This window comes from Hypanus sabinus, unplaced genomic scaffold (assembly GCF_030144855.1).
Source record: "Hypanus sabinus isolate sHypSab1 unplaced genomic scaffold, sHypSab1.hap1 scaffold_164, whole genome shotgun sequence".
Taxonomy (NCBI): Eukaryota; Metazoa; Chordata; class Chondrichthyes; order Myliobatiformes; family Dasyatidae; genus Hypanus; species Hypanus sabinus.
Genome location: NW_026779721.1, coordinates 159,937 through 173,833, shown reverse-complemented (window position 1 = coordinate 173,833; position 13,897 = coordinate 159,937). Strand labels below are relative to the sequence as shown.

At 36.9% G+C, this 13,897-nt stretch overlaps 1 protein-coding gene across 1 annotated transcript; it reads right to left on the bottom strand.

The window, feature by feature from the left end:
• Positions 1-772: 772 nt before the first annotated feature.
• On the bottom strand, positions 773-13,673 carry LOC132387215 (zinc finger protein 112-like). Its single transcript, XM_059959566.1, has 2 exons — positions 13,635-13,673; positions 773-4,892 (listed from the first exon to the last, which is right to left on the bottom strand). The coding sequence occupies exon 2, from the start codon at positions 4,063-4,065 to the stop codon at positions 3,094-3,096; it is 972 nt and encodes a 323-aa protein (XP_059815549.1). The 5' UTR covers positions 4,066-4,892; positions 13,635-13,673; the 3' UTR covers positions 773-3,093.
• Between the last annotated feature and the right edge of the window lie 224 nt (positions 13,674-13,897).

The window sequence follows — 13,897 nt, the reverse complement described above, 5'->3', positions numbered from 1 at the left end:
TGCCAAATCACTTTTAATTGGTCACCCAATAATTTTCCTGATCTATTACCATATTTATAAAATCGACTCTTAGTTTTAAGTAACTGATCTTCAATCGGGGATGCTAATAACAAACGATGTTGCATCTGAAGTTCAATTCTCTCTTTATAAAGATTTAAAATGGGAGCAAAAGAATATTTTCTATCAATTTCTTTAATATTATTAACCAATGTACATATTTCATTAAGAATTTGTTTTTTCAAACCAGCAGAGTATGAGATAATTTGCCCTCAGATATATGATTTAAAGGTATTGCATAATATCCCACTGAAAATTTCTTCCATTGAGTTAGTAGAAAAGAAAAAAGGCAATCTGTTCTTTAATGAAATTAACAAAACTTATGCCATGAAGTAACATAGAGTTGAACCACCATTCATCATAGGATTCAGACAACAATTAAAATCTCCACCCAATATTACCATATATTCATTTAAATTGAGAAAAAATACAAAAACGTGCTTAAAGAATTCAGGATAGTCAGTATTCAGTGCATAACTATTAACCAAAACTAATTTATCTTTATAAAGTTAACCAGTGTCTAATAGAGATCTACAATATGGGTCTGAAATTGTATCATAGTGAAGAAATGAGTTTCAGGAGTCTAGAAAAAAGAAACACCTTTCACCTTAGTCAATGAGTGAAACTGTTGGCCTTTTCAAAACCTAAAGAAGTACTGATTATCATTCTTCCTCACCCGAGCCTCCTGCACAAACATAATCTGAGCATTCAGTCTATGAAAAACTCTAAAAATCTTCTTGCATTTAATTGGATGATTCAAACCATTTGTATTCCATGAAACAAAATTAATAATTCCAAAATAATTAATGATATCCATTGTCCTTAAATAAACAGTGTAGTATGTAAAGTGTTAACCATATTGCATAGGAAACGAATCAGGAAGAGGGAAAGTTTAAAGAGGAACCAGAAGATATGACAACAGAGACATTTTTGTAGATTCAATTCAGCCCAAAAGAAAAATACTAGACTAATAGCCCTATTCCCCCACCCACAAAGACCAAAAACCTGGCCAATAGAGAGCCAGAGAACTATCTAAGAACCTCACTACCCCCATCTCCCATGAGGAAAAATCTCCAAATTACAAAAATATAAACAAACCATCCATAGTCAAAAAATTATGAGGAATGTCAAACACATTTCAGAGAAAACAGCCTATTGCAGACCGTTTTAAATGACGTCTTTAAAAATGACACAAAATACAATCTTAATAATACTTCAAGAAAAAAAAATTCAGCAAATCAGAGTCTTATTAATTTTCAAAAGCAAACAATTAAAAATAAAAAAACTAAAACAATGAATGTAAAAGAAAGGAACTTTAACATGGAAACATAATAAATATCCGTACATCAGAACACAGTACGACTGTAATCAACCCAAGGGCGAAGTTCTAAAGTGTCCAAATTTATTAACTAATAAATTTGGTTGTTAACAAATAAACCAGATATACACAGACATAAAGGAATGGTAAATTTTATAGACATCCAAACACAAATATTGATCTTCAAAATATTAAACATCTGCATTCAAGCTTAGATCTTCGAGAAATTGTTTTGCTTCATCCATGGATTGTAACCATTTAAATGATCTATGAGGCAGAACAACCCTTAGGTGAAAGGGATATAACAAAGCCAGATGAAGAATCCTCTGATATAATTCTGACATCACCATTTTAAAACGCGATCTTTCTTGCATAACCTCAGGACAACAATCTTCAGCAAAATGAAACTAAAGATGCTGATGCTCAGTAACTCCTTTCTGATGAGCAATCGGAATGAAGAGCTCCTTAGTATTCACATTGTGACATCGTAGAATTACATGACGCGGTTTTAACCCTTTCGACGGTTTTGGTTTCAGCGCCCGATGTGTGCGGTCGAGCGCAGGAAGAGAAGAAAAACCTCTGAGCCAAAGACCTCCATTCAGAATTGAGAAAAAAATGAGTAAGATCCCTGCTCTCAATGTCCTCACTGAGTCTATTATTCGCAAATTCAGTCTGTGGCTTCGACTCTCCAAATCAGTAAACCTGACTTTATTCTGCTCCAATGTATGAGTGATCGAAGTTCGTTTCTTTTCCAAAGAATTCAATTTGTGATCTCTCTGTTTTCCAGCTTATAAGGCACTGAAATTTGTCACTGCTGTTTTTCATTCTTCTTTTCAAGTGTTGCCAATCCACCTTAGCTCTCCTTGAACCATACTTCCAAAGTAGTAAACCTTTTATCCAGTTTTTCATCCAAAAGATTCGAGATAGCCTGTAAAGTAAGTTGAAACTCTTTAGGCGGTTCAAAGACATCTTCTTTCTTCCCATTTCCATTGCCAGTTTCCTCGCCTTCAGCTAATGCCTTTCTTCCTCTATAAGCCATTTCAGTCGATTAAAATCCAAATTCAAACATATAAAACTGTTATAAACACTTTGATAAAGATATTAAAGGGGTGGTAAGACAATTTAAAATGAGTGGAGCAAGGCCCGAAAGCTAACCACTCCATGTAGCGCCTCCAAGAAAGTCTTTTACCTAATGTAGCCTAACGTGCACATTCCCAAAAATGTAGCTATGCGTCGTGGTGACACAGACCGCAAGAACTGTGAATGGTTCACTTGGCAGCAGCCAGTTTCATCCTATGAATTTCCAGTTGCTTCGAAGTTGGAAAGTGGACCAAGTCGAGGAAAGGATAAGTGATGTAGTCAGAAAATATGTACATTTGCATGACTCTTCAACGGCAGAGAATAAACACTTGAAAATGGCATCAAATTCGTGCAAAGAAATTTTCACAAACATCGGTTTGGACATTGTGGACTGCACAAAGTAATGGAAAAACTTCTCTCTTTCCTGCGCTGCAGTAATTTCAATAAAAGTAACTCTTGTTCAACATCGATTAGCTCGAACTCCAACAAGATGTAGTCAGCAGTCGCCATCGTTCCCAACTCAGCACGAGTCAATGCAACACAGTAGCATAGAACCCCAACGCCAACTAGCGTTTTGGCAGAGTGACACAGGCACAAGAACACACAAGTAGCGTCTATGCAGAGGTAAAATTCAGGCTTCAGACGGTGAATGGCTTCTTCCCAGTGTGAACTCGCAGGTGTACCTTCAGATTAGATGACTGACTGAATCCCTTCCCGCAGACTGAGCAGGTGAATGGCCTCTCCCCAGTGTGAATTGACTGGTGTGCTTGTAGTTGGGATGACCCAGTGAATCCCTTCCCACAGTCTGAGCAGGTGAATGGCCTCTCTCTGGTGTGAACTCTCCGATGTACCTTCAGTTCAGATGATGTGATGAATCCCTTCCCACAGCCTAAGCAGGTGAATGGCCTCTCTCCAGTGTGAACTCTCTGATGTAGCTTCAGTTTAGATGAGCAAGTGAATCCCTTCCCACAGTCCAAACAGGTGAACGGCCGCTCCGCGGTGTGAACTCGCTGGTGAGCCATTAGGGTGTATGACTGAGTGAATCCCTTCCCACAGTCTGAGCAGGTGAATGGCCTCTCCCCACTATGAACTGACTGGTGTCTCAGTAGCTGAGTTGACAAAATGAATCCCTCCCCACAGTACAAACAGGTAAACAGCCTCTCCCCAGTGTGAACTGACCTGTGTGCTCGTAGGTGGGCAGACTGAGTGAATCCCTTCCCACACTCTAAGCAGGTGAATGGCCGCTCCCCAGTGTGAACTCGCTGATGTACTTTCAGCTTAAATGACTGAGTGAATCCCTTCCCACAGTCTGAGCAGTTGAATGGCCTCTCTCCAGTGTGAACTCTCTGATGTACCTTCAGTTCAGATGACCGAATGAATCCCTTCCCACAGTCTGAGCAGGTGAAAGGTCTCTCTCCAGTGTGAACTCTCTGATGCACCTTCAGTTCAGATGAGCAAGTGAATCTCTTCCCACAGTCCGAGCAGGTGAACGGCCTCTCCCCAGTGTGAACTCGTTGATGTACCTTCAGTTGGCATGACCAAATGAATCCCTTCCCACAGTCCGAGCAGGTGAATGGCGGCTGCCCGTTGTGAACTCGTTGGTGTACCATTAGGGTGGATGACCGAGTGAATCCCTTCCCACAGTCTGAGCAGGTGAATGGCCTCTCTCCAGTGTGAATTCTCTCATGTGCCTTCAGTTCAGATGACTGAGTGAATCCCTTCCCACAGTCTGAGCAGGAGAGCGGCTTCTCCCCAGTGTGAACTCTCTGATGTACCTTCAGTTCAGATCACCGAATGAATCCCTTCCCACAGTCTGAGCAGGTGAATGTTCTCTCTCCAGTGTGAACTCTCTGATGCACCTTCAGTTGGTATGACCAAGTGAATCCCTTCCCACAGTCTGAGCAGGTGAACCGCCACTGCCCAGTGTGAACTCGTTGGTGAGCCATTTGGGTGGATGACCAAGTGAATCCCTTCCGACAGTCTGAGCAGGTGAACGGCCGCTCCCCGGAGTGAATTTGCTAGTGAACCATTAGGTCAGATGACCGAGTGAATCCTTCCCCAAATTCACCAAAGGACCAGCCTCTGCCCAGTGTGAACTGACTGGTGTGTCCACAGGTGGGATGACCGACTGAATCCCTTCTCACACACAGAATAGGTGAATGGCCTTGTCCCAGTGTGAACTTGGTGATGTCCCTTCAGATGAAATGACCAACTGTATCCATTCCCACTGTCTGAGCAGATGAATGGGTTCCTCACCTGTTTAAAATGACCGGTGTGCCAGTCGTTCAGATGACCGAGTGAATCCCTCCCCACAGTCTGAGCAGGAAGGATGATCGAGTGAATCCCTTGCTCCACTTCTTATGTATCTGGACAGAGACAGCAAAACTGGTGTTTTGTGTTCGAGATTCCCGTAGACAAATTCCTTGCCATTTTTAACCTGAAAAAGATTTACAAAATCCATCAATGGGTTTAAGACAACATTTCAGATGAGATCACTTGAGTTGCCAAGGTGTGATCTGACATCACACAGCTACAGTGAGGTTTAACCCAAATAGGACAGAGAAATCATCTTCTAACTGTGCACAGTGCTGGTATTTGGAATGACCATCAAACTCTCTGGTGTTCTTCCTGTCTCTGTAAGAATGGGGCATTTCTGCCATCTCCAATCTGCAACCTGGCTCAGTTTGACTCTCCATTGGTATTATTCCCTGTTCCCACTGAGCTGCATGGGATCCTGGCCCCACAGTAACTGAAACAATCTCATACAAATATCTGGCAGTGCATTCCATGCACCTACAACTCTCTGTGTAAAAAACTTACCCCTGACTTCCCCTCGGTATCTATTTCCAAGCACCTTAAAACTCTGCTCCCTCGTGTTAGAGATTTCAGCCCTGGGAAAACAAACCTCTGGCTGTGCACGCGATCAATGCCCCTCATCATCCTGTACACCTAGAAAAGGCTCTAAACATAAACAAGGAAATTATACATTGCTTTGAGGATTTGTTAGAAGTACAGAATATCAAGAGAGTATAGATAGGGTAAATGCAAGCAGCTTTTTCCACTGAGGTTGGGTGGGATGACAACCAGAGGTCATGGGTCAGTGGGGAGGGTGAAAATTTAATGGAAACATTTGGAAAAGCTGTTTACTGAAATGATTGTGAGAGTGTGGAATGAGATGTCAGCACAAGTGGTGAATATGAGCACAGTTTCACCATTTAAAAGAAGTTTGGATGGGAGCCTGGATAGTAGGGGTATGGAGGTGTGTAAAAACAGCCCAAAGAATATCGGGGACCAAATTCACCACAACCACAAACTGTTCCTGCTGCTGCTACCATCCAGGAAATGGTAAACCAGCAAAAGGAACAGCAAGCTCTGGGACATCATCTTCCACCAGGCCATCAGACTGATTAATTGATTTCTATGTTTTCTTGACTGTCCTATATATAAACTAATTATTATAAATCAATTTAAATTACACATTGCATATTTAGATAGTAACATAACGTAAATATTTCTGCACATCTATATGAAGGATGTACATAATAAAGTCAATTCAATTCACCATCTCCACTATCTGTTCTGTCATTTTAGCTCCCATTCCCCCTACAACTTACTTTAACCATATCAGCACCCGCCACTACCTCTAGTAAGCCTTACCACTAAGATATTAGTCGCCACTTGTTCTGTTCCCCTAACTAACAAATCCATTTATCAGCCCTTTGAATTTCCTCCCCCCAACAGTTTCTAAAGTGTTCCACCCGTTGTTGTAGGGCATGGTCACTAGAGTACTCTCTTTCTTTCTTTTTCAATCTTTTTTATTGATCTTCATATATACACAAAAAACATAACATAATAATGAGTAAATTATGAATGCAATAGACTTGAAATCACATTGATAATAAGATAACAATATCCTACTAAACATCAACAGAAGAAAATACCTTAATCAATCAAGTCCACATGATTATATGAAAAAAAAAACAAAAATAACCATTAAAAAAGAAAAGAAAATATTAAAAATATGTGAAAAAATATATATTAAAAAACTAAACTAACATGGGCAATAATAACAGTTTACAAGTATATGATAGTGTCAAAGAACTCCGGAACTCCATACCTGAACATGAATAAGCAGAAAGAAGGTCTGGAAAAGGCCAAATTAATTCATATGAAAATGTCGAATAAACGGTCTCCAAGTTTCTTCAAATTTAATTGATGAGTCAAAAATAGTGCTTCTAATTTTTTCCAAACTCAGATAAGAAATAGTTTGAGAAAGCCATTGAAATGTGGTAGGAGGATTTACTTCTTTCCAATTTTGTAATATAGACCTTCCGGCCATTAATGTTACAAAAGCAATCATTCGTCTGATTGAAGGGGAAAACTGATTACCATCTTCATTTGGTATGCCAAAAATTGCAGTAATAAAATGAGGTTGTAAATCTATATTCCAAATTGAGGAAATAGTAGTAAATATGTCCTTCCAATAATTATGTAAAGTGGGACATGACCAGAACATATGGGTCAATGAGGCCACTTCTGAATGACATCTGTCACATTGAGGGTTAATATGAGAATAGAATCGAGCAAGTTTATCTTTAGACATATGAGCTCTATGTACAATTTTAAATTGTATTAAAGCATGTTTAGCACATATAGAAGAAGAATTAACCATTTGCAAAATTTTTTCCCATTTATCTGTTGATATGTTATATTGAAGTTCTTTTTCCCATTCTTGTTTAATTCTAACTGATATTTCTGGTTGTATCTTCATAATCATATTATAAATAAAAGCTACTAATCCCTTCTGACAAGGATTTAAGGTAAAAATCAAATCTGTAATGTCCACCAAAGTTAAATTAGAAAAAGATGGTAAAACTTTATGTAAGAAATTTCTAATTTGTAAATATCTGAAAAAAATTAGATTTAGGTCATTCAAATTTGTTGGAAAGTTGATCAAATGACATCAAAGTATCTTCAAAAAAGAGATCACGAAAACATTTTATACCTTTCCTTTTCCATATGTTAAAAGCTTGATCTGTCCAGGAGAGTATGAAAAAAAAATTAAATAAGATAGGGCTATCAAGAACAAAGTTTTTCAAAATAAAAAACTTACGAAATTGAAACCAAATTCGTAATGTATGTTTAATAACAGGATTAAATATTTGTTTATTAAATTTAACTAAATCCGCAGGAAGACAAGAACCAAGAACAGAGAATAGAGAATATCCCTTTACCTCATTACATTCCAAATTTACCCACTGTGGGCACAGTGGTGAATCCAAATCTAGTTTCCAATACAATAAATTACGAATATTATTTGCCCAATAATAAAATCTAAAATTGGGTAAAGCTAAACCACCAGCTTTTTTTGATTTTTGTAATTGCTTTTTACTTAACCTAGGGTTTTTATTTTGCCACACAAATGAGGAAATTTTTGAATCAATGTTATCAAAAAAAGATTTAGGAATAAAAACTGGTAGGGCTTGAAATAAGTATAAAAATTTCGGTAAAATCATTATTTTAATAGCATTAATCCGACCAATTAATGATAAAAACAAAGGAGACCATCTTGTAGTAAGTTGATGAATTTGATGAAGCATAGGTAAAAAATTCAGTCTAAATAAATCTTTATATTTCTTGGTAATTTTTATACCTAGATAGGTAAAGTTATCAGTAACAACTTTAAATGGTATCCTATCACTCAATAAAGTTTGTGCATTTAAAGGAAATAATTCACTCTTATCTAACTTTAGTTTATAACCAGAAAAAGTACCAAATTGAACCAACAAGGATAAAATAGCAGGAACAGACCTATCAGGGTCAGAAATATATAACAGCAAATCATCAGCATAAAGAGATAATTTGTATAACTTCTCATTACGGGTAATACCAAAAATATTAGGAGATTCACGAATAGCAATAGCTAAAGGTTCTAATGCAATATTAAATAATAAAGGACTTAAGGGACAGCCTTGTCTCGTACCACGAGATAATTGAAAAAAAGAGGATCTGTAGTTATTTGTAAAAACAGAAGCAGCAGGTTTATGATATATTAATTTAATCCATGATATAAAGTTAGGACTAAAATTAAAATTTCTCAATGTATTAAATAAATATATCCATTCAACTCTTTCAAAAGCTTTTTCAGCATCTAATGAAATAACACATTCTGGGATTGTGGGTGGTGAAGTATGAATTATATTAATCAATTTTCTAACATTAAAAAAGGAATACCGATTCCTCATAAAACCAGTTTGATCTTCTGAAATAATCTGAGATAGTACTTCTTCTAATCTAATAGCTAAAATTTTTGTAAGAATCTTAGAATCTACATTTAATAGTGATGTAGGGCGATAAGATGTACATAAAGTAGGATCTTTATCTTTTTTAAGAATTAGAGAAATATTAGCTTCATAAAAAGATTGAGGTAATCTCTTCTTAGCAAACGCATCATTAAAAATTTCACATAACCAAGGAGAAAGCAAAGAAGAAAAAGTTTTAAAAAATTCTACTATATAACCATCAGGACCAGGAGCTTTCCCTGAATTCATTGATGAGATAGCCTCTCCTATTTCCACCATAGAAATAGGAGCATCTAACAGGCTATGGTCTTCATCAGTCAGTTTAGGAATATTCAAATTGTTAAAAAAATTATCTATCATGGACTGGTCACCATCAAATTCTGAATGATATAAAGATTTATAAAAATCTTGAAAGGTATTATTAATTTCTTTATGATCAGTAGTTAAATTACCGTCTGATTTGCGAATTTTAATAATTTGTCGCTTAGTCGAGATAGCCTTTAATTGATTAGCTAACAGTTTACCAGTACGGTCACTATGAATATAAAATTGAGCCCTGGTCCTAATTAATTGATTTTCAATTGAAGAAGATAATAGTAAACTATGTTCCATTTGAAGCTCAACTCTCTTCTTATAAAGTTCTTTGGTAGGAGTCACGGAATAAATCTTATCAATTTCCTTGATTTTATCCACCAATAAAGCAATATCTAAATATCTTTGTTTTCTTTTACCAGCAGAATATGAGATAATTTGACCACGAATAAAAGCCTTAAAAGAGTCCCAAAGTATTCCTCTGTCGATTTCTTCAGTACAGTTTGTAGAGAAGAACAAGTCAATTTGCTGTTTTATATAAGTAATAAATTCTGGGTCTTGAAGCAAAGTAGCGTTAAGCCTCCAAGATCTGGTATTATTGGAATAGTCCGAAATCTTAATAGATAACTTCAAAGGTGCATGATCCGAAATAGTAATAGAATCATATTTACAATCAATAACATCCGTTAATAACCGATGATCAATAAGAAAATAGTCAATTCTAGAATAGCTATGATATACATGTGAAAAAAATGAAAATTCTTTATCTTTAGGGTTCAAAAACCGCCATATTTCTGTAATTCCCGAGTCAACCATAAATGAATTAATAAGTAGGGCTGATCTATTCGGAAGAGTACGAATAGATTTAGATCTATCCATCGAAGGATTCAAACAACAATTAAAATCTCCACCCATTATCAACATATATTCATTTAGATTAGGAAGAGAGGTAAATAAACGTTTAAAAAATTCAGGGCAGTCAAAGTTTGGAGCATAAATATTAACTAGAACAACTTTCCGATGGAAGAGTAAGCCAGTTATCAACAAAAATCTACCCTGTGGGTCAGAGATAATTTCATGATGTGTAAACGATATTGAGGGATCTATAAAAATAGACACACCCCTAATTTTAGCGGTACAATTCGAATGAAATTGTTGACCATTCAGAACCTAAAAAAACGTTGATTATCCTCCCTCCTGATATGGGTCTCCTGTGCAAAGATAATATTAGCATTCAGTCTATGGAATACTTTAAATATTTTTTTACGTTTAATCGGATGATTTAAACCATTAGTATTCCAGGAGATAAAGTTAACAGATCTATCCATCATACCAATATTAATTGTGTGTATCATAAAAGGTTAGAAAGACACATAACCCACAATTCAGGAAGGAGGAAAATTGATTCAGGAGCAACCGGAGAACATGACACCTCAACAATATTAGTAGTTTAAAGTTGGCCCATAAACTAAAAGCAAAAAAAATAAAAAGCAAAAGCGTGAAAAAAGATCCCTACCCCCTCCCCCCACTCTTCGAAAAAAAGCCAAGCGGCAGGCGCATAATCTAATACTAATATTACCCCCATTTCAAGATGGCAGCTATATAAAAAAGATTAAAAGAAAACTACATAACACCCAAATTAAGATATAGAGTTGCAAAAATATATATATATATATCAATCAGAATAAAAGAAAACTAATATAATACAACAATCATTAATAAAAAAAGTATAAACGTCAAAATTTAAAAGTGTAATATACCTTTAAAAAAAATCCCATATTCAAATACAAGATGACGTTTCAAAAGCAAAGACTTATGGGAAGAAGAAACGCCATTTTGAAAAAGCCATATTACTAAATACAAATGTGAGTTCAGCAATCTGTTAAAAGACAAAATAACATTAAAAAAAAGGGATATAATAAACAGTACAATATATATATAAAAAAACCCAAAAATCCAAAACATTCGTCCCATATCTGAGTACAGGCAAACAGATAAATGCTTGTAAAAAACAGAATCTTACGGGAAAAAGAAACGACATCTTAAAAAAAAAGGTAAATCATTATTGCAAAATATAAACGTATATAACCAAAACAGAAAGAAAAAAAAGGATATTATCAAAATTAAAAAGAACATCTATAAACAATGATGCTAGTAAAAAAAAACCGGACCCATAGATCAAAAAATAAAAAGTTATAACCCATCTTCATAGGTTAAAACTTAAAATAGAAAGATATCCTCTCTCCGAAAAATCTTCCACATAACACATAGTTCAAGTTGCAGTAGAAGATCGAAATTCTTCAACAAATTTCTTCGCTTCTTCCGGAGTGTTGAAAAATCGTTGACTGTTGTCGTCCAGCACAATTCTAAGCTTCGCTGGATACATTAAAGCTTGTCTTAAGTCCAATCGAGTGAATCTCTGCCATCACTGGTTTAAAAGCGATTCTGGCTCTCATAACCTCATAAGAATAATCCTCAACAATTCGAAATTGAAAGTTTTTGTAGGAAGTCATACCTTTTTTACGAGCTAATCGAATTAAAAGCTTTTTCTCACGAGGATAATGAAGGCGAACAATCACTGCTCGTGGTTTATCAGTCGCAGCTGAAAACCTCGCAATTCTGTGAGCAAGGTCAATAACAGGTTTAGTTTCCAAACCTTCACCGAAAATTTCCCATAGTAAATTAGAGAAAAATTCAGTTAAATCACCGGACTCAACTTTTTCGGAAAACCCGATAATACGCAAATTCTGTCTGCGAGATCGATTTTCAAGATCAGAAATTTTAAACTTAAGCTGATTTACAACTTTAAGAGTCGATTGTACCTTCTTATCCAACTCCTCAAGTGTACATGCTTTTTCAACAATTAATTTTTCAAGGGTCTCCAACTTATCTTCATGCCGCTGAATATCCGCTGCCTGTGACTGAAACTTAGTATCAAGCGATTTAACAGCTCCTTCAAGTTCAGACATTTTCGTGGTAAACGTGTTTTCCAAACTTGCCATTTTACTTTCCAAACTTGCCATTTTACTTTCCAGCTTGCTATCCAAACTTGCAAGTTTAGTGTCCAGAAGATTAGAAATTGCATCAATAGATAAAGGCTCCTTAGACGATTTCTTACTTGTAGCCATTTTAAGTTCGGCAAAGTTAGATCAAATATAGTTTTAAAAGAAAATAAAGTCAATCGAAAATATCAACTCATTTGATTAAATTCGAAAAGATTTGATTAAAGGGTGATTATAGTTAGAAAAGTGAAGAGCGCCTAAAAGGCAGATGTTTACGTCGCCATCTTGAAACTCCGCCCCAGTGGTCACTAGAGTACTCTCGATGGCTATTTAACCTCATTCCCCTTCCTGACTCTCAACCAGTTTCCTATGTCCTGCACCTTGGGTGTAATTCACTTCTCTTCATGTCATATCTATCACCCCCTTCCAACTGCTGGATGATCTGGAATTCACCCATTTCAAGATCCAACACATTAAAGTGCAGGGTTACAAGCTGCAGCTGGAAGCACACCTAGTAGGTGAGGGCATCAGGGACACTGGAGGTCTCCCCTCCTTCCCTCCAATATCCCCTATAATTTGTAATATCCAGTGTGCAGATAAATCTTGTACTGTGCATTTTTTACCCAGTGACAAGATGTGCACAGTGAATTTTATATAGAGAGGTATTAATTTTCACAGCTAGCAAATCACTGTCAATAGGAACTTTGATCTCCTCTGGGTTTGATCCAGTTCATCTGCACTCTCACACAATCTATGTAGCAGGCCTGTAATGGATAATGAAGGATTTTCTCACCAAAGCTTTTGCATCTTGTCCATATGTGGTTTGCTTGCTAAATTACGCTTTAAAAAGTCAGATTTCCAAATATCACTCCACTTCTTCCCACTTACAAATTCTCCAGCAACTTTTGTATCACCGCAATGCAAACAGGTATCACCAGTTTCTGTATTCTACATAAATATTCCCCCTGAACCCTCCCCCAGGTGACTGACGGTGGTGAACTCAGTGATGGCAATGCCAATGTATATGAAGGGAAGGACAGTAGCCTGTCTCACTGGAGTCTGGCACATTTGTGATGTGAAAGTTACTTGTTGCCCAGGCCAAAAGTGTTTGATATCATTATGTACCCAGAGAGAATGGGACAAAACATGCTCTCACCGGTAGAAAAGTCGAGAACAAGAGGAGGTAGAGAAAGCAACACACACAAAATGCTGGAGGAACTCAGCAGGCCAGGCAGCATCTATGGAAAAGAGTACTAATGCTGAATTCCGCCGACATTGCGTGTGTGTTGCTTGGATTTCCAGCATCTGCAGTTTTTCCTCTTGTGATTGGAGGCAGAACAAAGGTGATTTTCTCAACTGCGTATGTAAAAGATTTTGTTCCCTTTCTCCGGGTTCCTAATCCTTGCATTTAGATGGCTGGAGCTCAGCTCTGTCTGAGAGATCCATCGGTTCCCATTCCCTCATCAGCCGGAAGCTCCCAGGATTGCAGGTCATGGTGTTGGGATTTCTCAGGAATTACCCGAAATCGGTGTTTAAGACAAAAAGTCAGAGGATCGCTCTTACCTGCTCTGATATTTCCAAGGCCTTCTGTGTACTGCGCGCATGCTTGAAACTTGGAGACGTCACAGCGCTGACGGCTGCGCATTTCATCAGTGTTTCAATGCGGGTCAATTTTTTTTCGCGCAGGCCCTTATGGGTAGTGAGGGTGCCATTAAAAATTTCTGCAAGCAGCGGTTCAATGTGCACACCTCATTTTTTTTCTTGTATGTATAGAAAAATCTGCAGCTATTTTAACGCAGAAAGTGGTTTCCAGAAACAATATACTC